Genomic DNA, 26,111 nt, shown 5'->3' with positions numbered 1-26,111 from the left:
AAAGACTGGTGATGTGGCAAAGAAGCTCTTCTCAACTTAATGACAGCAGAAGACAAAAACTCAGAAGGTCCTCCTCACAGTGACCCAGCAGGCCTTTATTTGGATCATTAGGATACTGACATTCCTGGTGAGTTTTTGGAAGCATAAGCAGATGGAGTGCAGAGAGCAAAGATTCTAGCTAAGCCATCATGAACTTCACGGAAGACAGTCAAGTTTTCTCTACAGCTTGTGGTTTGCTTTGCAGGAGTTGGTGGGCTTGGATCACTTCAGCGGTCTGCAGGCTTGCCAGCAGCAGGCTGAGGGGCAGCAGCCTCACGGGTGTTTGGGCTGGTGGGTTTGGCCTCAGAAGGCTGCCTGGGACTCTCCTCTGGGTCCTCTGTCTTGCAGGGAGTTGAGTCAACACAATCAGGTTGGCTGGACGTGGACTTTTTGCACTCTGGTTTACAGGAGTCAGAGTCAGCGCAAGGCTGGCGGGAGCAGACAGGGCGGTACGAGTAGGAAGTGTAGCAGGTGGGGCGGCGCAGGATGGAGTAACAGGGGCGATAGCATGCAGGACGGTAGGAGATGGATGTCACGTACGGCTGCCTGTAGGTGATGGGCCCAGAGCAGATGGGGCGGTAGATTGGGCGGCAAATCGGGCGGTAGGAAACCGAAGCACTGCAAGGCTGTTTGCAGGAACTAGGTATGTAGAAAGTCCGAGGAGGGCAAACTGGCTGGCGGATGGCAGAAGCAGAAGACCCGGGTCTGCAGCAGAGAGGTTGGCAGGAGGTGGAGGGGCAGGAAATAGGCTCACAGCAGACAGAACGGCAGCGCTTGACTACATAGCAGGAAGGTTGGCATGGGCTGGGCACACAGACACATGGTGGGCAGGGGCTGGGCTCAGAGCAGACAGGTTGGCAGATACTGGAGACACTGCACGGGGACTCTTGGCAAGGACCAGAAATACATGGTGGCTCACAGGGACTTGGAACACAGCAGACAGACTGGAGGCAAACAGGCTCACAGACCAGAGCCATACAGGTGGCTGGCTGGCAAACACTGGGCTCTGAGCAAGGTGGCTCACAGGGGCCAGAGTCACAGCAGACAGGCTGGCAGCTATTGGTCACAGAGCAGACAGATGGACAGCAGCTAGGTGTGGGGCACACCGGCTGACAGCAAGTGGGCTCACAGACCACAGGTTGGCAGGAGCTAGGCATGGTGCATACCGCTGAACAGCAGCTGGGCTCACAGATGACTGGTTGGCAGCAGCTGGGTTTGCAGAGGACGGGCTGACAGGAAGCGGGCACACAGAGGACTGCTTGGCAAGGAGTCGTCTCACAGCACACAGGTTGGCAGCAGCTGTTCCCAGAGCAAGAAGGCTCACAAACAGTGGCCTCACAGCACACAGGTTGGGCACAGCTACTCGCAGAGCAGGAAGGCTCACAAATGGTGGCCTCTAAGCACACAGGTTGGGCGCAGCTGCTCACAGAGCAGGAAGGTTCACACACAGTGGCCTCGCAGCACATGGGTTGGCAGCAGTTGTTCACGGAGCAAGACGGCTGACAGCACTGTGACCCGCAGCTAGATGACCCACAGCTGTCTTCACAAGTCACCAACTGCCACGTCTGGCTCTGGCAGGAGCTGGGCAAGCAGATGGGCCCTCCGCAGCTCACCTCCGTGGAGCAGAGAGACATGGCTGGCAGGGAGGGACATTTTCTAGAACAGCAGCCGCCAGACATGGTGGAGTTGCCTCTGCGTCCTGTGAATGCTGGGAGGTAGCTGCCTGACTGTGACAGCTCTCTCAGGCCCTCGCTTTTTTATACCCCTCACTGCTGAGTACTGTTTGGGGCCCCTGCATCTTTTCCTCATTGCTGTTTGGGCCAGTGTGCAAAGGAACATCTTATTATGCCAACATTTGTTGATCTAGAAGTTGTTTGTCTGCCCATAAAGCAGATGTTTATTTACTGACTTGCTAAATTTGGAATCCTCAGAGCTACAGGTAGTCTTGGCATAAGCATCATCACCTCCAAGCTGGAGGGTCTGTATTTCCTAGTAGCACGAAGGAACTTACTACTCATTAGTACTAAGCCTTGGGTTGGGCACAGAGGATGTGCCATAGATGAGAACTTCTCTCCCATTCCTGTGGGTCTTCCTCTGTAGCGGGCAGACAAGTGTTCAGGCAAATTCACTGCAATGCAGGGATCGGCTCCACAAAGACACACAGGGATAAGCAGAGAAAAGCAGGAATGAACTCATTCAGGGAAGGGACCTCTCTGCTGAATTTTAAATGAATGCCCCTTACAGCAACCACCTTATTTAAAACCATCAACAATCCTAGGACGCAGAAATCATTCCTCCTCATTACAGATGAAGAAAGGGGATGGGGATCAGAAAGGTTAAGTCACTTGTTAAGGATGGCACACCGCCTGCCCCCTTCTCCTCAGCAACCTGGGTGGACTGACCTTTCTCAGGAGACCATCAGAGTCACACATCACAGGCTCAGCCACAAGGCAGCCTTCCATCCTGTTCCATGAGCTCCTAGGCCCTGGAATATTGGTTCAGCCTGTCCCTGGGACTTGGCCCAGCCTCTCTGCTTCTCCTCCTCCTTTGCCTTCCACCCATGTCTCTCCCAAGCATTCAGCAACTTCCAGCATTCTCTCTGCCTTTGGAGATCTTGACAGCCCCTGAAATAAAGATGCTGTTAAGACCCACAAAGTGAAGAGAGGTTACAGGGTGGCCTCCCAGATTTGTCAAAGGCATTGTGAACAAGGGACTTTCTTGTGTTTGCTACTGTTTGAGAGAGGAATGGGTGAGAAATGAACCCTACGTTTCCAAACACCAAAGCTTGATGTCCTTGTTTAGAGAAGGGCCTATCTTAACTTTACCAGGTGCTTCATTGTCTGTGCAAAAGGCAGGCACAACCTTGGAAGAGCCAAACCACTGTGCCATTCTTTGGTCCCCTCTTGCTTCCTTACTGTGAGCAATCACTCACTCTGTTCCTCTTGTTATCCATTCAACTGAGCTAACACTGAATTCTGTGTGAGGGATACTTAAAAACTGAGTCCAATTTCAGCCAAAGGAGCATGAGTTGAGAAGAGAGATTTGCACATCTGTAAGCGAGTGTGGTGCCCAATTGAAATTGTTATAACAGGGGAGTGTGCGGATGCTTTCAGGGGCAACAGGGGAAATACCAGCATGGCTTTGGGGAAGTTAGGAAAACCTTCTCAAGGAATATGATGGCCAAGTTAAATCCTCAAGGGAGAAGGAGGAAAGACTGGTAAGAACTGGAAAAAGATGAACTGTGGAAACCAAAGACACAATAGCAGAGTATGTTTGGGGAGCAGCTAATGGTTTAGCCAGAATGTAAAGTACAGGGTAAGAACAGTGATGGGATGAGATGGGGTCCCTCATACCCCATCATGAAAGGCAAGTAAGAAGTGAACTGTGAGTAAGAAGTTGGATTTTATCATGGTACCTGGGGGTTAAGGAGTCACTTGATCAGGTTTGCCTTTTGGAAATGTGTCTCTGGAAATGGAGAGGAAAGGAAGAGATTCTTCTTCATCGTTCATATCATATTATATACGATATATCCTAAAAGTACCATAAGTGTTAGGGCCTTTGTTTATTCACTGATGTATACACCCAGAGCGGTGTTTGATACATAGGAAGTGCACAATTAATATTTATTGAATGAACAAATGAGAACCTCTGTGAACAGCTAAGAAGGGCCACTCTTGGTAATTCAGAGAAATCACTACCTCTACTCATGCATCCGGGAGATGTAGCCATGAGCAATAGAATAACCAGCAGCTCTGAGTCACATCCACTCAGAGCAGACCTACTGGTCTCTTGGCAAGTCTGTCACACGGTCACACACCACACACCTGCTATAGCTGTGGCCTTATCCTGAGGATTAAAATATCAGTTCCTAAGAGGTTAATTCCATCCAGAGCAAAAATTACTTAAACTTTAGAGCCTGAAACTGAACCAGGGTAGAGTCAAATCTCATATTCTCTCCAAAAACAAGACATATTAATACCAATGACTTTTTAGATAAAACCAAAAAAAAAAAAAAATGAAATGACAATAAGCTATGACCATACAATCTAAAATAGCTATAAAATTAAAAGACTGGTAATGTCAAGTGTTTGCAAGGATATGGAGCAACTGAAACTCTCAGACATGGCTGGCTGGAATACACAATGGTGCATCCACTTTGCAAAGCACTTTGATCATTTCTTACAAAGGTAAACATTTATTTATCATTTTCCTAGCAACCCAAATCCAAGGTATCTGAAATAAATGAAAACACAAGTCCACACAAAAACTCATACACAAATGTTTTTACCAGCTTTATTCATAATAGCCAAAAACTCAAAACAACCCAAATACCCATCAATAGGTGAATAGGTTTTTAAATGAATGTTTAAACGGATGTAAATGGATGCATGTTTTTATACATACAATGGAATACTATTCAATAAAAAGGAATGAACTATTAATACCTGCAACAATATGGACAAATATCAAAAACGTTATACCAAGTGAAAAAAGAGTTTACACTGTATTGTTTCTTTCATATGAAATTCTAGAAATGGCAAAGTGTTCAATGGTATAAAGAACAGACTGCTGATCTCCAGGGACTGGCCACAGGGGATGACTGAAAAGGGGAAATGGAGAATTTGGAGGATGATGGAAAGTTTCATGTCTAAAGTACAGTAGTGATAACATAGGTATCATATGTACAAGTGTCAAATGTCATCAAACTGTACCCTTTGTTATATTGATAACAGAGATTGTGTTGTACTCTCAGCTCTTGAGTATTTGCAAGAGAGGATTTCAAGCAAGACACAGGCTTAATAAAAATTATAGCAAAGTTTATTAGAAGAGAAAGAAAAAGAGGGGGGATTCACCTCCTAGTGAGAGAGCGGGTCCCCTCAGGAAAGCAACATCTCACTTCTTTGTGAGATCAATTTTATTGTGCTAAAAGGGGAGGTTTCTGGAGAATTGCGCCCAAGCACTACCTCTTAGCTATTGACTGACAGAGGAATTGTGTCTGATTTTTAAATCCCCAATGCACATTTTCTACCTAAAGGGACTCCCAGTCACTTTGGTTTGTATAAAGGTCACAAAGACCCTCTTTCATCCAGCTCCAGCTTGGAGCAGGGTGACTTGTGTTCTTTTTATCAGCAGAGGAGTTTTAGGACCTATATCCCTCGGAGTAAAGAACAACCCTGGAAATAGCAAGCTTATTAGTCAAGGTTTGTACCATGCTGTCATCTTTTTAAACCACAGCTGGGTCAGAATGGCCCATGTAAGCTCTTTCAAAGAAAAACACTCTGCGAGTTAGCACATAGGCTCCACCTGTAGAATTAAACCTTTAAGCTCCATGATCTCACTGCTCATGTCTACCTGCTACCTAACAATATATCAATAAAACTGACTTGTAAAAAATGAAACAGACAATTTTTAAAAAGCAAAAAAGTAGAATCAGCATAATTCCAGTTTTATTTATAAATATGCTAGCAAGAGATAGATCTCAGTAATAAACTGTCAGCATTCAGGAGGTTATTGTTTCTTCTTTATATTTTTCTATAGCTTTTTCTATTTTTAGGAACCACTGATATAACTAAAACAAATAGTTTTGCTTGCCTGCTTATCCAATGAAGCATTGCTTTGCAGGACTAAAAACCAACATTGTTTTTCTAGAGCAAGAACGCATTTAGTTTTCTTCCATATGTGACTGAAGAACACTTCCAGCAAGAGGCTGAATCAACTCTCTTTTGGGTTGTAACTTGGCTGGGCTCCCACACCTACTTCAATCTTCCTAGCAGATGTGCGCTTAACCTTCCCCCATATTAGAAATACATTTGGTTCCAAGGCAAAAATAGGGAAACCAAGCCAGGGCATGAGGCTAGAGGAGGAACTGGGTGCCCAGAACATCCCTAGGACCTGGGTTCATACAGTCTTGCCACAGGAATCCCATCCATTCAGAACCAAACTTGTTTTACCTTCCCTGACTTTTCCAGAAAGTTCTTACCAAGCCAGATGGTCTCCCACTCAATTATCCTAGGAGGACTTCTATGCAAAAGGAAGCCAGGCCCTCAATCATGACCAAATCTGTCCAGTGTCAGCATTTACCCCAGAACTTTTAACAGTGCAGGTCCCAGGATACCCTAGATCCTAAAGCTAACGGATACGATCTCTAACAGTGAGGCCCAAGTTTCTGTATTCTTAAAAGACTCCCCAAGCAAATCTCATGCAGCATAATGGAAGCTTCCATCTATATCCGCGCATCTCTAACTTCAGCGCAAAGAATTACCTGAGGCTCTTGTTAAAAACACAGATCCCCAGGCCACGTTCCTGTGGATTCTGATTCTGTATACAGGGGCAGAATCTCCAGTTAGCCCCTGGTGATTCTGACGTAGATAATCCACAAAGCACATTGCAAAAGTCCTAGTGAATTGCCAGAGTAAATTTTCCTAACTTAGTCCCCAGGAGGAGCTGAAGGAAGAGGCGAGAGGACTGATCGGGTTATGCCAGCACACTTGAATTTATTAAGAGGTTAACAAAGTTTTTTGATTGTTTTCTGTTTTTTGGGTTGTTGTTTTTTTTTTAAACTCCAAAGCAGCAGAAAGCTAGGGAGGAAGATCAGTCCCAAAGACACCTCGAATAAGAGAATGACTTATAGTGACAAGGTATTGAACTTTTTGCAAATAAAGCCATGGGAATTCACCCTTTGAACTCAGGGATCACTTCCTCGAGACCCAGTTTTAATTTCTCACCAAGAAACGACTCTTGTTCTCAGTGCCTGGAAGCACCAGGGCAGGCACTGGAGAACAAGCTCTCCTCTACAAGTGACAGGAGAGGCAAGACAGTGTCTTGGGGCCAGGGAGGGTCCTGGAGACAAGGGGGTCTCCAGCTGGAGCAGATGGAGGCTGTCACTGGCACCGCCTCGGTGGGGACGGGAAAGGTCTTCATTTCGTGTCGCATACAGGTGTGGGCTGGCAGCACACAGGGCCACAGCACCCGGAGCCACAACATCCAGAGCCACAGCAGCTGGAGCCACAGCAGCTGCCTCCACACCCACTGCCTCCACAGCCACTGCCTCCGCAGCCCCCGCAGCCAGATCCACAGCAAGAAGATCCACAGCAGCCATTTCCACAGCCAGAGCCTCCACAACCGCAGCAGGACCCGCAGCAGGACCCGCAGCAGCCGCAGCAGGCGGGCTGGCAGCAACACTCCTCACAGCAGTCTTGTTGGGTGCAGCACTTGAAGCAATCCCCTGGGCAGCACCCCATGGTCCCAGCAGGTCAGCTTGCAGGTCAGCAACGCGGCCGGAGTTCCCCCAGGTCTGACAGTGGCCAGCAGGACCGCAGCTTTTATATCCCCTCACCCGGGGGTGTTGGCACAAGAGACAGGATGTTTGCTTTGTTATTATTTATGCCAGTTTCCATAAGAACGTCTCATTAGCTGGCTGTTTATTTTCCAGCCCCGAGTACCTCGACTCATAAAAAAGCCCCACTCGTCCCAACTGCTATTTGTCCAGAGGGTAAAAATACATCTACAAGAAGACCTGTCATTAGCCCAGGTTGAGGAGAGGAAGAAGAGGCTGGCCACAGTCTGGAGCTCTGGAGTGTGGGCTCCGCTCCCGCATCTTCTCTGGGGGTAAGGGAAGACCCCGGCACTCAGCAGTGCACCTTGTTTCAAGAATGCCAGTCCTTAGAAACCAGAGCGGTGGAAGCTGGATGCCCTGGTTCCTTCCGCCATGGGCAGAGGCTGCAGCCGAAGGTCTGATCACGGGGCTCCTCCCAGGTGGAAATGGCATCTTCATCCCAGCCCATGTGAGCCTGGCAAATATTTGTGTCTGTGTGTGTGGTATGTGGAGTGTGCCGCGCACGTTTGTTTGGGCTTGGTCGGTGAGCATCAATCACGAGTAATAACCGACTTGTGAAATGGAGAAAGACTCACCATAAAACTGCACAAGGCTGGGGAACCACATTCCCTCTCAGCAGCAGAGTGAACTGAACCCTCAGATTTCTCTCTACATGCTGGAGAAGAGCGGTGCTGAGAACTTCCCAGCCCCTGGCCCCAGGCCTTGATGTGAGGAGGAAGAGGTGCAGGAGGGAGGGAGGAGTGATCACTGACTACCCAGAACAGTGCATCAAAATGGGAATGCTGTATACTTTTTTAAAAAGAATCCCAACCTTGTAGACCACCCTGCAGAACTTGAGATTAGTATGTAAAATACCCAGAGGGTCATCCCAGGAAATAGGATGTCTTTGGGAAAAGATTAGAATCCACAGAGGAATAAGGTCCGTGTGTAAATTCGGAGATGGTTCAAAATTCCTGTCTTGGAATTTTAGACTCCAGTACCTTGTCATTCTCTTGGAATGATAATGGCAGCTCTGGAGCTGACGGGCTCGGCCCTCTGGAATACAATACCCACTAAGTCGGGGGACTGGAGGATGGGAATCAAGATCAAAGGACACAGCCCCTCCTTTTCATTTCCCTTTCCTTTTGAGATGGGCTGGGAGGGAGGCAGCCTCTAAGAGGAGCTAGAAGGACTGAGGAGAGGAGGAAGGTGGGGGAGAGAAGGGCAAATGGCAAATTGGTTCTGACACCACAGTCACTACCTCACAGAAGTGGGAAGAAGCCCTGAAAGGTCATCTGGTCCAGGGTTTCTAAACCCATTTTCACACTGGAATTGCCTCAGGTGGCTTTTGAAAAATGCAAATCTCCAAACTGCACTCCAGTTCTATGCTAAATCAGAATATGTGCTCAGGAGAGCTTTGGAAGCTACATACTTTAAAGTTTCTAAGGTGAGCTGGATTGTCAAATAGTTTAGAAAACACAGATATGATGTAATACCACCATTACCATGCACCCAAGCACTTGTGTTTTGTGGAAGATGATACCAAGGTCCAGAGAGGACACATCAATGATGGATTCGACCCATATCCAGATGTTCCCTTCCCCAGCCCAAAGTTATTTACGCAGTTTGAGGTCTGCAGATGGACACCTCTAGGGAGTACAATACAACAAGGTGCACAAGAGCTGTAACCTTTTATTTATTTGTTTTTATGAAAGGTATACATTCGCAAGGTGCTGTGGTTTGGATAAGGTTTGAGTGTGTCCCCCCCAAGGCTTCATGTTTTGGGAGTTTGGTCCTCAGTGTGGTGATGGGAGAGGTGGCAGGGTCTTTCAGAGGTGGGACCTAGTAGGACTCCTTAGGCATTTGATACCACCCCCACAGGGGAATGCTGCTCTCCTGGAGTTCTGTTGAGAGCTAGTTCTTATAAAAGCCTGATCCCTGCCCCTTGAACCACTCTCTAGTTTCCTGTCTGGTGATATGATATCCCCCTCTTGCATACTTGCCTGCTGTTTATGATACCATTCTGCCAAGAGACTTCACCAGAGCCAAGCCTCATGCCTTTAAATCTCCAGAACTGTGAGTTGAACAGACTTCTTTTCTTTATAAAGTTACCTAGTTTTAGGTATTTTGTTATAGTAGCAAAAACTGACTAAGGATAAAAGATACACAGGTATATGCAGTGAAAAGTCCTCCTCAACTTTCTGTCCCATCATTCAGTTCTCTTGCCTCCTACTCGCCCTCTCTCTGCTCCCACAATTACTTGCTCCCTCTGTGCACCAATTGCCTCATCTATACACTGGAAATTGTGGTAATAATAGTGCCAATCTTATACAGCTATTGTGATTAAATGAGTGAATATATATACATATACACATAGAACAATGATTAGCCTCGTGTGGTTGCATAAACACTAGCTATTATACGCACACCAGCAAAGAGATACAGGTGCATTTTGTTCATTACATAAATGGTAGCATAATATACGTATTGTGATTTTTTCCCAGAAAAGAATTATTTTATTCAAGTAACAGCAAATAGGAAACCAGATGGGGACCCCCTAGGCTAGGATAAATAAGGCAGCCTCTCCCTACCAGCATGAGGGATAAGAGAACTCCTATACTTTCAGTGATCAATGTGGGGCACACCCCCTCAATCTGCTGCAGTATCCTAAAGGTTGAAGTAATAGGTAGCCCAGGCCACTGCACCCCAGGCCCCCTTCCCCATAAAGACCAACTCGGGGAAGGGATTGTGGGTAGAAGTGAGGCCAGAAATTGAACAAAGACAGACAATTGTTCAGTGAACAAGTTTGTGAACACAGGAGAGTTAGATCCAGAATTTTGGAGGGTAGGGAGGGTCACAGGGGTGGGCTCCTCCTTATCAATACCCCTTGGAGAAAAGGGGAAAAGGTGTAGCATGGAGACAGAGAGGGTTGGGTGAGCTACCCCCCATCTCAGTGGTCACAGAGAACCATGGGCCCCCCGAACCTCACCTAGTTTTAAGAGGTGACTCTGCCTCTCCATTGGTGCCACAGACGCTCAGTCCCCAGGGTGAGGGCAAGGTGGGCCAGGACCCCTGTGAGTAGGGGTAGAGGACTCACCCCTTCCTCCCTTCCTGTACCCAGGAGGGGCTGTCTAACCAAGTGCAGGGGTTAGACGGGTAGGGGAGGAAGAAAAGTGGAGTAAGACCCACCTAGTGAGGGACACAGGTGGGCTGGGGTTCTCCTCCTGGCCAAATAACACCCTTCACTGGCCACACGTGCTACTGCCAGTACAGGGGAGTGGACATATCAAATGAGATGGGACTTGGACCCCTTTTAGGCCAAGGGAGCGCTGATCTTTTAGGGAAAGGCAGAGAGAAGAGTGGAGGGGCAGAGAAGAAGGGCTGCCCCAAACCAAAGACCCAGAGTAAGAGGATGCAGCCAGCAAGGGGGGGGGGGGGGGTGGCGAATGTATTACCGTGTCCAGTGTGCCTCCCCGGGTGGGAAGAAGGGTGGAGGGAACTGAGACCAGAAAAAACTACTCTCCACAGCGTCCAAGGTCCCGCCGGGGCCGACCTGCAGTGCCCTGAGGGGGCGGGGTCGAGGGCGCAGCACTGCTGCATTCTGGGAGCCAGTGGCCACCTGTGGGCGGGGGCGGGAGGGGGGTGGCAGGGAGAGGAGGGGGGCGGGGGGAGCTGCAGAGCAAGTGATCCGCTGCCAGAAGGAACCGGCTCCCCCGGTTTGCGAGCCGGCCCAGGGCACGGCTCCTGCTCCTCCGAGGGCTCCTCCTCCCCTTTCTCCTTCTCCAACTTCTGGTTCCCTCCTTGGAGTCGTGGTTTCCCAGGTCTTGGTAGCATCTCTGTATTTGCTGCACTTTGGTGAGCCCAGCCCAGATGAGAGGCGTGCTAGGTGTTAGCACCTGGGCGGGCTTCTGGTGACCCCTATGGGTCCCTCGCTTCTCACTGCTGTCCTTTCCCTGCCTGGAGGCCCAGGGCTGGCTGGACTTGGTGCTGGGCCTGCTTATCTTCCTTTCCCCTCCGTCCCGACAAGAGCCCAGCTCTCTGGACTGTGTGCTGAGGAGTTGCAGGGCGCTGCAGCCGGCAGCAAACGCAGATACCTTCCTGGGACCGAGCCAGCCCCGGGAAGGACCTGGCTCTGCGTCCCATCAGAGAACTATACACACTGTGATTGACTCTGGTCCTCCCGCTCCTTAAGATGTCTTAGAGATCGTTATATATGGCTACATGAAGAAGTTCTTCATAGTATTCTATTGTATCAGCAATGTATATTTATTCCCTGTGAGAGCCATTTAAGTTGCTTCTAACATTTCTGATATCTTCCTATTGTAACCATATTGCAATGAATAACAGTGTGCCTGAGCCATTCCATACATATCTGGCTACATCCCTGCTATAAACTCTTAGAAGAGAAATTGCCAGATTGATGGATTCTTGAATTTGCTATTTTGATGGCAAATCACCCTTCACAAAGTTTGTACCAATTTTCACTCCCATGAGCAATGTGTAAGATTGTCTTCTCATGCGTCACCAACACAATGCATGCATCATCAAGGGATGTGACCTTGCCAATCTGATAGGAGAAAGATGGAATCTTGCAATAGTTTTAATTTGCATTTCTATTATTGTGAATGAAATTGAACAATATTTCATATGCTTGAAAGCTGTTTATGTTCCTTCTCTTGTAATTATCTTTTCATCTCCATCGCCCATTTTTCTCTTGGGCCATTAGTCTTTTTCTTTGATAGGAAGTGTGATAGAAAATGAAAGTTTTACTACAGAGGAGTGGAGGAACGTGTTCCCATGTGTCTCCCCACTAATTGTACTCCTTTTTCTTTTGGAAATTGTGACCTGTCAGTACTCATTTAGCTACAAAAAGATCCAAGTTTTTTTTTTTTTTTTTTCCTAACTATGTCCATAGTCTTTGCAGAATAAAGATACTGCCTCTTTGCTGAAAAAAGAAAGATGAAAAAGTGATATGAAATGAAATTAAATAATAAAACGAAACACAAGCTTTATCTGTATTAGGAGTTGTAAGTATTTTTTCAGGTTGCTGTATGTAAAGTGTTTATATTAACAAATTCCATACCTGTTTACTGTGAAATTTCTAAACAATTCAAAAACAAAAAATAAAAGAGAGAAAAGTTAATCTATAATTCCACAACAAAGGATATTTACAACTAATATTCAAGTTTTTCTTTTAGTGTTCTATTCTAAAGAACTGCATATCAATGTTTATGTGAATGTAGATAAACATTCATACATACATACATCTATATCAGGTGCTAATTTCCAAGTCTATGTTCTAAGGTATGTTAAAAATATAAAACTTCATTTTCTCTAAAATGGCTTAAATCTATTTCAAACCTTCATTTAAGTTATAGGAATAGCAGAGTCAGTTCTATGTAAACTCAGACCATTCACTCTCTTCTACCATCAGAGTCCACTTTGAATTGCCTAACTAAGCATTGCCTCTCTCTGCCTGTCGACAGTAATAACCCCACCCTGGGGGCAGTGACTACGGAAAGTCCCCATGGCTGCCCACTTCATGAAGAAAGAGCAATGGTCCAAGAAATTGAGGAACAAAATTAACACCAAAGGTCTTCTCACATATTTTTTTTCACAATTAAAAACGTATATACAATTTGATTTGTATACTGAATATCATACTTGAGAAAAAACTCATGAGTGTATTGATCATTAAATATGAGAATTTCTATTTTCCAGTTGATATAAATCTTCTCTGCTGTTGGATATACCGGCTGGTTTTACTTTTCTGGTATTAAAAGCAAAACACTAAGAAATTCTTTAAATGTGGATTTTGTATCTTTCATATCTCCCTAAAATAAATTCCTAAATATGTAGCTACTGAGCCCTTCAGCATGTTAATAATTATAAGGACATTAATAAATATTTTTAAATCACTCCCCAGAAAGATTTTCCCCATTCGTATCCACTTCATAGTGCTTTCACCAATGCCAATCACGTATTTTTTCTTAAATCTCCTTGTCAGTTGGATAGGCCAATCATGAATTCTATATTGTAGAGTTTTAGTTGTACTTATTTAATTATTAGTGCATTTGTTTTATAGCTTGCTGTTTCTCCTTTTGGAAATGATCTGCTTCTGCTGATTTTTCTAATTAAGCTATTCATCTTTCCTAATTTAGTTATAAAATCTAAATTCATGCAAAGTAATCACTTTTTCACTGTGTCACTCACACATGTCACAAAATTTGTCCCAGCCTGTCCTTTGAATTATGTCTGTGTGAGGACTTTTCTGTCTATGCGGACAAATTCATTTATTGTTTTCTTCCTGCAGCTTTTATGTGTCAAAAGTTCCTTCCCCCTCCTCAAATCAGACAGCCTTCCACTTTATATATTCTAGTTTTTATGGTTGCATTTTTTTTTTGTACTTAATGACTCTTACCTGTCAGGAATGTATTCTGGTGTGTGGAAGATACTGCTTTAAAAAAAAAAAATAGTCTTTTCATCTTAATTGGAGAACTTCAGTGTTCTTGCTTGTGCAAGAACAGGATGCTAAGGTCATCAAAACCAAGGCATGCCCTCTGTTCTGGTGGCCTCTAGTGTTCACCTGAGGGCTTTACACATGTCATTTCTAGTGGTTTGGGAATTTTCTGTTTGTTGTTCTTTTCTGAGATGCTCACAAGATGGGTCCTCATGCTGGTTTCCCCAGAAGCAACTACACAAAAATTTGGTTTAACATGAGAAATCATTATATTTACATAGCATTGACTTAAATCGTGTTTCCAATTAACCATCCTGTGCAAAGGAAGCACAGTATCGGCCCCTCCCATGTGCCAGGCCCTGCATCGAGGGCCTATATCTTATGTGGCTTTTCTTGATTAACATTTAAGATAGCTATATACAATAAGCGTTAGTAGTTTTCCTTTGCTTTTGTTGCTGTTTGTTTGTTTTGTGGCTCTGGGGATTAAACCCAAGGCCTCTGCATGCTTGACAAGTGCTCTCCCACTGAGCTACACTTCCAGCCCATCCTTGCTTTGTACATGAGAAAACTGAGGCTCATGGAGGGCAAATATTTTAAGTAGAAGATGCAGGGATCAGATTCAAACCCAGATCTAAGTGCTTCTGAAGCTCATCCTTTTTTTCTTCTATGTCTGGCTTTCCTGAGGGAATCACAGAAAATTACCTGTTTATCTTAAGGCAAGCCTTCAACTCAGACTATCTATAAGTGATTCTAAGTTGCACAATGACAGAGACACAGCCATCATGGCTGTTTTAGTCACCAGCTTACAGTGCCTACTGTAGAGTGGGCACTCAATAAATACCTGCTAAATAAATAGAACCATAACTGAACGTGAGATGACCTTCTAGTGTCAACTCAAAGACTGTGGGGTCCCTGCCACCTTCCACCTGTCATCATTGCCAATCACTATTGTGATGGACAATCTGAATATTTAGTTTCATTTAATGTTTGCATTTATATTGAAATAACCACAGGAGACTACTAGCTCCTGTATCAAACAGAACAACTACATAGTTTCTATTTCAGATGAGAAGGCAGGCTGGTATTAATCAATGTGATGCAAACAACCAAATATGTCATCTTTTTAAAAACATTTGAGTCTTCTTAAAAAATATAAAAAATCCAGGCACAGTGGCCCATGCCTGTAACCTCAGAGATTTAGGAGGCTGAAGCTGGAGGATCACAATTTCAAAGCCAGCCTTGGCAACTTAGCAAGGCCCTAAGCAACTTAATGAGACCCTATCTCAAAATAAAAAAATAGAAAGAGCTGGGAGTGTGGCTCAGTGGTAAAGTGCCCCTGGGTTCAATCTCCAGTGCCAGAAAAAGAAAAAATATATATGCATGTACATGTATGTGAGTGTGTATTCATCAAGAAAGATGAACTACCAAATAATCATCACCAAATGAAGTAACAGTAACAGGTAAACTGAGCACTGAGACTGCTTCTCCCCCAAGGGCATTTTTTGCTGAACTTGGTAAACTTAAATCACAGTCTTCATGCCCCTGAAGGGTGACAGAAATGGAAGACAAACTCCAGGAACCACCCAGGGGTAGAGACACCTCTAGGAAACCCTCTACCCCATGAAATCGGGTCATCAAAGGGCCACTCCCTTGTTTCACAGTGACCCAGAAAGAAACTCAATCCTCCCACTCTTATCATCAGGACCCTCCCCTATAAAGAAATTTGTCTTACACATTACCTGGATGACTCAAAAAACTCCAGGTCACCTTACACATTACCTGGATGACTCAAAAAACTCCAGGTCACCTTACACATTACCTGGATGACTCAAAAAACTCCAGGTCACCTTACACATTATCTGGATTATTCAAAAAACTCCAGGTCACTGGGAGCAGTGGCACATACCTGTAATCCCAGTGACTCTGGAGGCTGAGGCAGGAGGATCTCGAGTTCAAAACCAGCCTCAGCAAAAACGAGGCACTAAGCAACTCAGTGAGACCCTGTCTCTTAAATAAAAAGCAAAATCGGGCTGGGGATGTGGCTCAGTGGTCGAGTGCCCCTGAGTTCAATCCCCAGTACCAAAAGAAAAAAAAAAAAAAAAAAAAAAAAACAGAAAAAAAAAAGAAAAATAAAAGAAAACCACAACTCCAGGCCGTGAATATTAAGAAACCCCTGTGTGGTAGTGTCCTAACACACACTGGCAGACATAATTGGCATAAATGCCAATCCTTTAGGAGGAACACACCATCACTTCACCTTGACAATTCCTACAAATAATATTTCCGAGAAAAATGAACCTGGTAATCATTATCACTATCCACCAAATATTTCTCTTCCTTTCAGGAACATGGTAGGAATGTACTGGTGTTCTGTCTGCTTCGAAACTGGGCATGATCAAGTGACTCGCTATAACCTGTGAATGGAAATGAAGCATGTTGACTTCCAGAATAAAGCTTTATGAGCTTTTCTTCACCCTGCCAGGCAGATGTGTGGAAGTCTCTAAAGTCCGAGCTACTGCCAGTCTGAGATCTGGGGAAGCATGACTGTTAGAGTCCTCCTCCTGACTCACGTTGGACCTAGAGCTTGAGCAAGAAATAAATTCTTATTCCAAGGAGATTTTGGAAATTGGGGGGTTGTTACTGGGGTAACTGTAAAGTAGCATACACTGATTGACACAAAAAAGGAACAGAGAAAATATTTTTTAAACCCGTGCTGCCAGGTTTTGTGGCTATTCATGTTTTTCTGTGTTCACTCTAAGTGGATTTCAAATCAAATAAAGATGGGATTAAAGGTAACATCGAGGACTTCCTTGGTTTTCATACTCATTCTCATTCGGATTTCTCCTTCCCAGAGACAAACACGATCATGGATTATCCTGGTTCTACAATGTGTCTGTAAATCCAGGATTTTTCTTAGATGTAGGCATAAATATGAACTGGTATTTTCAATCAACTTATTTAATTGGATATGCAATCAGTGTGAGTTTGCCAGAACTCCTTAGTCCAACCAAAAGGCTTGCTTTTTTTCACCAGGCTTATATTCATTATCATTTTAACCTAATGCTCATAAAAGGAAAAAAAAAAAAAAAAAAAAAGATTCTTTAGACATTTCCTAATTCTCTCAACTAGAATTCAGAACTTTCTAGAATGGATACCTTGTGTTTTTACATTTGATCAACTTTGGTTCAAAGGCCGCTCAAGCTTTCTGTCTAACCAGAGACGCCCAGTTCTCTAGAGAGAGAACCAGTAAGGACAAGGCTAAGGCTGAGTCCCTGAGCACCATGACCAGAGTGGGCCCGGAAATTTTCTAGATCTCCCCTTAAGCATTTGGAGAAGCACTGGGAAAAAAAAAAAAAAAAAAAAAAAAAAAAAAAAAAAAAAAACCTTCTGGTGTGCATTCAATTAGCACATGGAAAAGTTACTTAGGTTTTTAATTTCTTGTTTGTATTGAGCTTGATTCAAAAGTTGCTTTCTGTAACTACTCCTGCCACCAAACTTCTTTTAGGATGAAGTTTCCTGCCTAATCCTATGAATGTCATGGTTGTTAGTGTAGGAATAAGACACCACCTTCAAAGAACACAGTGACCCAGTTAAGAGAAGGATTACTCCTTTCTCATCAGTAAAAGATACTCATATGCCTGCCTGTTCCCTGATTCACTCAAAGTCACCTAAGTGCAATTTCGCCGATAAGTAAGAACATTTTTGCTGCATGACATTATTCCAGCAACCTCTCTGTGCTTCATTTCTTCATCTGACCCAGATGGGTTATTAGTATCAAGCAGGTATGTTGTTAATTATTTGCTGAGCACCTAGTGTGTTCCCTCCTATGTCCCTGTCATTAAGGCACCGCAAGAATCAGTTGCCCCCTGCCCTGGCCCCATATTGAGGATTGAACCAGGTATACCAGGCAAGCACTCTACCACTGACCTACCTCCCCAGCCCTTGCAGAATCTGTTTTTAAATGTGAAAATCCTTCAAAGTATTTTAAATTAGCTGACTTGAGGGTCAGTCTAGCAGGGATAATGGCCTGGATGCGCGAGTGTGGCAAGATTGCTATACACGGTGCTTAGGGGTTACACAAAGCTCAAGAGCACCCAGAAGCAGGCTGCACTGAAACTGACAATCAGCACCTGTGTGGCTCCATCCACCCCGTCAGGCAGCCTGTCTCTTACTAAAATAGGTCGTAGAGACCTGGCTGGGAGGCCAAGACCCGGAAAAGCTAGGAGAGGGGCAAATGATGTCCTGGGGGCACCAAAGACCAGAACCAGGAAAGGTAACTCTAGTAAATCCAAGGAGTAAACATGGGACCAGAAACAGGAGGTGAAGGCAAGGTCGTGGAAGACACAGGGCCACAAAGATCCAGTGACAAACTGACAATTTACAAATTGTTACCGAAAAATTTTCCTGTTTCTTTTTCTTCTTTTTTCTCACTTCTCCTTCTTTCTTCCTTCCTTCCTTCCTCCCTCCTCCCTCTCTCCCCTCTCCTCTCCTGCCTCTTCCCTTTCTTCTTGTCTTCCTCCTCCTCCTTGCTCTCCCCCGACTTTCTTCCAGGGCCAACCTCAGAGCCAGACTGCAAACCCCCAGTCAGTGCATAGCAGTAAGGCAGAGGTGGGCTTTTCTAAAATCCTCGGCATCCAAAAGCCAAACAGAACTTACCATATCTTGTCTGCAAGATTCTGGATGCTTCCCCAGCCCATCTGTCTCTCAACCAGGCAATATCTTCCTTCCACCAGCCCACCTCTGTGGGTCCCTGCATTTCTGTTCAAGATACGCTGCCTGGGGCAATGAATCTAACAGAGTATTTATCAAGAACAGACTTGAAACTCTTTCATCTGTGTCCTCTTCCCCCACCCCCAGAGTCCGCCCTTCTCAGAGGGATTGCACTCTGGGTTGGTATGTAATTGCGTTTACCACAAAGCCTGCAGCAGTACCTCTCAAGGTGACCTCTGCCCACCCACCCGAACTGGCTCTTTGACCAAAGACCACACACAGCTCTGCTCCCAGCATCCAAGGTGCAGATAATCAACCTTCTCTCATACTTTTCTGGACAGTGAGCAGCCCCCAAGACTCTGCAACTAACCAACAATGAAGTCTTCAAGAGCAGATATGAAATTATAATGATGATAATTATTATGATCATACTAGGAGGAAGACAGCATGATCTTCCTCCTAACACAATACATGCACGTGCAAACACGAGTTCACACACACACACACACACACACACACACACACACACACTGTGGTACATCCATGAGTAGGCAGGTGTGCACAGATGTCTATCTGAATTCATTTTTCTCCAGTTTGCAGCCCTGGAACTCAGATCCCTCACTTTCTTGTCCCATCTACCCTCTTGGTGGCCCTCAGCTCAAGGGAACTTGAGACCAGGTTCCCACGTGGGTCCAAATGGGTTGTGTCAGCTAAGCCTTTGAATCTGTCCTGAGCAATAGGAAATAAGGCCAGGACATACAAAAACAATTTCCTCAGGGTCCCTAAGGAAGCAAAGAGAAACTCTGTTTCCTGAGCACTTCCTATGCATCAGGTTAGCTTTGAACAGCATTCCAATTTTTATTTTTAAAAGATTAAAGCAATGAGGTGAATATTATTCCCCCATTTTCATAGCTTAAGAAATTGAGGCTCTGAAAGGCCACATACCACACCGAGGGCTGAGCTCCAGAGAGAGGACACAGCTCCGATTGAAACTAAAAGTAGCCATTTTCAAGACCCCAATTTTTCTGGGGCTTGGTTTACATCCTTTTCACCTTTTGATCATTTTTACAACCTTAATCACTCAGGTTCCAACGTGTAGCACCCCAAGCTTTTAGTTCACCAGGGTGGCCACTAACTTCACCAGTGCTGCCACACAACGTCATCTGCCGTTCATGCCAACATGTCCCGGCCACTGCTGAGCACTTTGAATTTCTTATAAATATGTCATTGAGGAAGCTGTAAATCTTCCCTAGTCTTTCCACTGAAGACTGGTGCTTGTCCCTGCTTGTGCAAAAAGCGAGAGTGAAAGCCGGCTGCCTCTGCACACCTGCAGTGGGCTCAGACAGAGGCCAGGCAAGGCCAGGCATGAGTTTCGCAATGACCCGGGCAGGCCACATCACGATCCTATCTTCTTCAAGTTTGAGCAATCCTGTTAGTTTTGGGCACTGACCGACTTTCCTGTTTCTAATGAGGAATGTGAGCTGTTGTTCGATGTCAGTGACTGCTTGAAACAAAACAACACACTTGATTTGTTACTGTCATCCCGACCCTACCGCCTTCAACCTGGGTGCTCAGAACACCTACGCCCACTCAGCCACCCAAGCACTCCCTTTAACAAAGTTGTCTATCAATCCATCCCTTTAACCCTTCCAAGCCTTCCGTCTTCACTCCAAATAAAATCAGGTCCTCCCCAGAGCAGCTGAGCCCCCCATCCCCAGGCACCGCCCACTCCTCCTTAGCTCATTGCTAAGACACACTGGTCCCCCCCTTCCTTTAAAGGTCTCAGCTCTGTTCCCTCTCTTGTCTTGCTGGTTCCTGTGTCTGGAATACTCTTTCTCTCTGACCTATTCCTTCTCAGTTTGCAGGCTCGACTCAAATGTCATCTACCATAGAAACCAGTGTTGACCATGATTACCACTATCACCCAAACCTGCATCGATCATTCTGCTCTACTTTCTTCTAGTGCTTACCAAGATTGAGAGGTGAGGACTGGGGATATAGCTCAATTGGTGGAGTGCTTCCCTTGCATGCACAAGGCCCTGGGTTCAATGCCCAGCACCGCAAAAAAAATAAATAAATAAATAAAGGATTGACAGGTGAGCTGGGCACAGTAGTACACCCCTGTAATCCCAGAAGCTGGAGAGGCTGAAGCAGGAAGATCACAAGTTCAAAACCAGCCTCAGCAACTTAGCAAGGCCCTGTCTCAAATAAAAAAAGAAAAAGTACTGGGGATGTTCCTGGGGTTAAATGCCTCTGGGTTTAATCCCTGGTATATATATAAAAAAAATTGATGGGTGATATCCAATGGGGACATTCCCTTGGAAGGAAGTCAGACCATATATTGGAGTGAATACTTTGATTTGATGAAAAAACACTGGTTACTTTTATTGATAAAAGGCAGCCAATTTTGGAATTTATGAAACAGATAACTATAATTTTTGTGCCAGAATAAGTTTATTAGGAGGATTAAAAAAGGATTTTTGTTACATCACCAAAGACCAAAAGTGTGACAAAGAAGATTAAGTCCAGTTACACTCTGTAGCCCATCAGCTGTACCACACTTAATGTCATTATTTTCAAAGTGCATTTAGATAAGTTTTGCTAACACAGAACATGTCATGCAAATGTGTCATTAGGACAATAGTTGTTACTTGATCCTGTTGTAGATCTCTGTGTGGGACTCAAAAGACAGGCTTTGCACTCTCTTGTGCTCGAGAATCAAGCAGGAAAGGCAGTGGAAAGCCTCTGGAAGGTGCTGCTGATAAACGGTTTCTCCTGTGTCCAGTGTGGTCACTGTTGGAGTTGAGATGTGACTGAAGTCCTTGTCCTCCCCCTGGCAGTAGGGCTTCTAGCGCCCAAAAGTGCTGCAAGGCCCACACCGACCTCGTGTGACACAGGGATTAGCAACGCAGGGCCCAATGGGTTTGTCGCACGCGTTGGTTGTGGCACAGGGGTTGCAGGGAAGCCTGGAGACATAAAATCATTGGATCTAGTTAGAATAAAATGGACTAAAGAAATAAAATGCTAAAAGCACTCTGAGTCAAATGGTTGAAATGATAAGCCATTTCCATCAGGAAAACTATTCCTCGCCACTGCTGCTTCAAGTGCCCCAAAGAAAGAATCAATAACCCTGTACTCACTTGCAGTCCTCACTCTCCAGCAGGCCCCGGTACGTGTTGATCTCACACTCCAGCCGGGCCCGGATGTCCAGTAGCACCTGGTACTCCTGGTTCTGCCGCTCCAGGTCAGCCCGGATCTCAGAGAGCTGGGACTCCACGTTGCTGATCATGCACTGCACCTGGGACAGCTGGGAGCTGTAGCGGGCCTCGCTCTCTGTCAGTGTGTTTTCCAGAGAGTTCCTCTGTGGTAGGGAAGACAAAGGAGTATCAGGGTGCAGCTCCTTTAAGGGATTTCTCCATGGGCTTGCAGAGTCACCAGCTTCAAAGGGCTAAGGACAGTGTGACCCAAAGGCGACTCTGCCTCCCCGACTTCACACTGCTCACCAGCAGGTCTGCACAATACACACCAGGTTGTGCTGGGCCTGCAGCTCAATCTCCAGGGCGTTGACCGTGCGTCTCAGCTCGATGATCTCCGCCTGGCACGACTGAAGCTGCTCTGAGCTGGACACCACCTGCTTGTTCAGCTCCTCGGTCTGAAACACCCAAGGGAGGAGACAGGATCAGACCCTGGCCTGAGGGCCCTGGGCCTCGGGTCCTGAGTGGCTGCGTGCTCAGATGCCCACCTGGGTGGTGAACCACTCCTCCACTTCCCTGCGGTTGGTTTCCACCAGGGCCTCGTACTGACACCTGGTCTCATTCAGCACGCGGTTCAGGTCCACAGTGGGGGCGGCGTCCACCTCCACGTTGAGGCGGTCTCCAAGCTGGCAGCGCAGGGTGTTGACTTCCTGATGGAGGGAGGGGATAATTTTACATATCACAGAGGATCTCAATCTCTCCTTAAATGAATGCAATTGAACTTCTAATCATTCTTAAGTTTTCAACCAGTTCCACTCCTTCTGACCTCGCACTGACCGGATCTTATATTCAGCGGCTGATTTGGGTATTCCAGTTCATAAAGGACCTTCAAACCCACAACCTCCTCCTGCCCTTTGGATTTACTGCACCACCTCTCTTCAGAGAAGTGTGGTCATTTGGCCTCAGAGCTGAGAAGTGATCAGCCACAATTTAAATTCTGGTCCCTAGAAGCCCAGTTCAACCATCTTGCTAGAATATCTCAAGGTATCTTAAGTTTGATTCTTAAGTCTAGGCAATAAAAAGGCAAAATCTGGCTAAAGAGAAAATAAAGAATGTTTCCTTCAAAATCTGCCATCTTAGAATAGAATAGACTTAGTGATTTACTGATTCTACCAGTGTAGAATTTGCTGAAGGACATAAATATCTGTTCACTTCACTGCTAATCTCTTCACAATGTTTGGTACTTGGGTTAAGATGGATATCAGATAGACGAATTGTGTGTCATCTCTACCACTCACAATATAACTTCTAGAAGCTTCTGGATTTTTCAATGTCTTCATCTTTAAGAACTACTTCTGGAACTCTAACAGGCTTAGCCTCATGTTTGATAGAAAATAAGTTTTCCATTAATATTAAGTCACCACGAACATTGTTCTGGGATTTCAGGTGTGCAAATGTCTGACCAGCCAAGGATGAAGAGCATCTTGCCCTGTGTTTCTTCCCAACAACACTGAATAGCAGAGAGAGTTCTGGACAGGAATGAGGATGATTGTACTCTGTTTCTGGCTCAACTCTTTTTCCCTCTCTGCTAGGTGGCTCTAGGCCATCCTGTCCTCTCCGGTTACAAAGTAGACAGAGGCTGCAGCCTATGCTCTGACTTGAGCATAGAAGAGGTTACATGGCCGCCATGTTGCTGAACTTTCCTCATTATGGAGTTGGCCAGTCTCCTTCGTCCTCATTCCCTCCCCTGGCAGAAAAATCCTAATCTCCTATCACAGATTTTGAGATTATTCATTCTCTACAAATTCCTTTTTGTTTAGAGAATAGTTTCTTGAGCTAACTGAGCCTCAACCCACCGCCTCTCCCACGGCCCAGGGCAGGTGGACCCCAGCCCTGGCGAGCCTGATTCTGCCGTGCTCTAGGGAACTTCACCTGCTCGTGGTTCTGCTTGAGACAGAGCAGCTCCTCCTTCAGGGACTCCACCTGCGCCTCCAGGTCAGACTTGCACAGGGTCAGCTCATCCAGGATCCTGCGCAGGCCATTGATGTCTGATTCCACCAGCTGTCGCAGGGACAGCTCCGTCTCATACCTGTGACCAGAGGAGGATCAGGGATAGGCTGGCAAGAGTACACCTAGCCTTGACTCTGCTTTGATTTCAATTGGTCAGAAAACTAGAAATCGGGCTTGGTAGTTTTTATAACCATCTTGTCCTTTTAGGTAGGTCCTAGAAGAAAATCCACTGATAATTATTTTGTTAAAGAACCAGTGGATTTAGGAGGAGAAAATCCCATGAACTGTGAGGTTTCCAACAGGGATTCATTTCCTACATTCTCATGACTGTGTTCTGTGCTTAGCAGGATGTCAGAGGACCATGTCATCTACACTGGTGAACTGTGGCAAACTGATTGGGATGTCTCTCTAGAGAGGAGAAGGAGGAAGAGGAAGGAAGGTGAATCCAGGAAGAGGGATCTCTGAGGTCTAGTGAGAAAGAGCTCTGTGGGTGGTGGGGAAACATTTGGAGAAAAACTTGGTCAATGTATGTCAGTGTTGTCAACAGGCTAAGGGAGAGTGGATAAATAAGCAGCACCCCACTTGCCCACTCACTTGGTCCTGAAGTCATCTGAGGCCAGCTTGGCATTGTCAATCTGCACCACCAGCCTGGCATTCTCAGACTTGCTGCACAGGATCTAGAAGCACCAAAACATTCTAAAATGAGCAAGGGCTTGGTTATTTTTGCCAATGGCAATCTCTACTAATTCACTCCAGGGAAGGATCACATCACAGCGTATCTTATATTACACTATGTAATGCTATCGGTATAAAATAGGTGCTCAAAAAATATTTGAGAAACTAAATTTGAAAAAAAAACAACCTTAAAATATGCAAGGAAAATATCAACAAATTATCTTCCTCTTCCTTTCCTAATAAGCAATACCAAGAAGCTGATAACAATTCCTATTTATTAAAAATTGAATCCTGCCCTCAAGATACTTTCAACTGAGAAGGGAAGATAAATATGTAAACTAGGAACTGCAAGAGCTGGGTTGGGGAGGCTGCCATGCTCTCCTAGCCATCGAAATGACTTGGGACCATTCATTCCCTCCTACATAGTTTCCAATCTTTATGGGTTTAGCCAATCATTTCCTGTACCCCTCACTGGACACTGTGCACCAGTAGGATCCCAGAGACATCCAGGTAAGGACAATGGAGTTGGAATAATTCAGTGTCCAGAAGAGAAAGGTAACCAGAGGTCAGAGCAGCCCAATGCCCACTTGAGGGAGAGAGAAAATGACCTAATCCATTTGCTCAGTTTTCTTCATGAGGTCTGTTCTTTTCTTTCACCTCAGGGTAATAATTCTAGGGTTTGGAAATACATGGCAGCATTCAGAGACAGCTTTAAAGAACAACTTGTTTATCTGAAGTGCTGCTAGTTTCACCTAAACTATTTGCCAATATCCAGACCTAACAGGCCCAAGTCTGAAAGTAGACGAGCCTTCAAAAAATAAAATGGAAGCACAGACGTCAAACTCCTCATCCCACCAGAAGCTTGTGTTGTTTTACATTGTAACTAGGATGTTCTTCCAACAGCTTCCTGCTAAGAACACATGGTGCCCACCCCCTCACCTTCTGCTGGAGCTCCTCGATGGTCCGGAAGTAGGCCTGGTAGCTGGGGCACACCAGGGGATCCTGCTGCTGGTTCCGCTCCTGGATGCGGGCCTCCAGCTCCGCGTTCTCCCTCTCCAGCTGGCGCACCTTCTCCAGGTAGCTGGCCAGGCGGTCATTCAGGAACTGCATGGTCTCCTTCTCGTTGCCATTGAAGGAGCCCTCACAGAACCAGTTGCAGTTGCCCACATTGGCAGGGATGTTGCAGGCCCCGGGCAGGGTGCAGCCATGGCAGCTGGGGGGCACGCAGGGCCGGGAGGAGCAGCTGCTGCGGCAGCTGAGGTTGGGCAGGCAGCAGTTGTACGGCATGGTGCTGGGAGGGTGCGAGAGGTGCCCGGCTGAAGACAGAATGCAAGTTCTGCGAGCCACAGCGCTGTGGGTCTCCTTCCTTTGGTGAGCATTTATACCCCTCCACAGAGGGTGTGGACATTTAAGGCAGCCCTTTTTTCTTTTTGCTCATTTGGTGATCGTCAAAGCCCTTCCCTTCTGTTTGTTATGTGTTTCCTCAGAAGAGTCCCTCATCTCATAAAAGACTTTACTTGGGCTTCTCCCTAAGTCAGGACTCTGCCATGCCATGCGTCATGAAGTAAGAGCTTCATGGTGTGGCTTCAAAGAACTGGACTCATGAAAGCCCTGGCCTTCATTAGTTGGGTGTGGCAGGTCTAGGGACAGGATTGCTGCTCTATCTCCTGGCATGAGGGCCCTGACTCCTGGCCAAGACTCTGACTCT

General features: G+C 45.7%; 3 protein-coding genes across 3 annotated transcripts; all 3 read right to left on the bottom strand.

Moving 5' to 3' along the window:
• Window positions 1-1,906, bottom strand: KRTAP16-1 (keratin associated protein 16-1). Its single transcript, XM_079132824.1, has one exon. The coding sequence runs from the start codon at window positions 1,716-1,718 to the stop codon at window positions 267-269; it is 1,452 nt and encodes a 483-aa protein (XP_078988950.1). The 5' UTR covers window positions 1,719-1,906; the 3' UTR covers window positions 1-266.
• Window positions 1,907-5,911: 4,005 nt separating this feature from the next.
• Window positions 5,912-12,828, bottom strand: KRTAP17-1 (keratin associated protein 17-1). The gene is made up of 2 exons (XM_079132897.1): window positions 10,810-12,828; window positions 5,912-8,076 (listed from the first exon to the last, which is right to left on the bottom strand). Exon 2 carries the CDS (start codon window positions 7,278-7,280, stop codon window positions 6,957-6,959), a length of 324 nt encoding a protein of 107 aa, XP_078989023.1. The 5' UTR covers window positions 7,281-8,076; window positions 10,810-12,828; the 3' UTR covers window positions 5,912-6,956.
• Window positions 12,829-21,021: 8,193 nt separating this feature from the next.
• On the bottom strand, window positions 21,022-25,740 carry LOC306657120 (keratin, type I cuticular Ha3-I). Its single transcript, XM_079132849.1, has 7 exons — window positions 25,343-25,740; window positions 24,323-24,405; window positions 23,651-23,807; window positions 22,267-22,428; window positions 22,051-22,176; window positions 21,665-21,885; window positions 21,022-21,490 (listed from the first exon to the last, which is right to left on the bottom strand). The coding sequence occupies exons 1-7, from the start codon at window positions 25,688-25,690 to the stop codon at window positions 21,373-21,375; spliced, it is 1,215 nt and encodes a 404-aa protein (XP_078988975.1). The 5' UTR covers window positions 25,691-25,740; the 3' UTR covers window positions 21,022-21,372.
• Between the last annotated feature and the right edge of the window lie 371 nt (window positions 25,741-26,111).

The sequence above is a fragment of the Sciurus vulgaris genome (genome assembly GCF_902686455.1).
Source record: "Sciurus vulgaris genome assembly, chromosome: 3".
Taxonomy (NCBI): domain Eukaryota; kingdom Metazoa; phylum Chordata; class Mammalia; order Rodentia; family Sciuridae; genus Sciurus; species Sciurus vulgaris.
The sequence above is the reverse complement of the archived record's forward strand: the minus strand, read 5'-3'. Positions and strand labels throughout refer to the sequence as shown.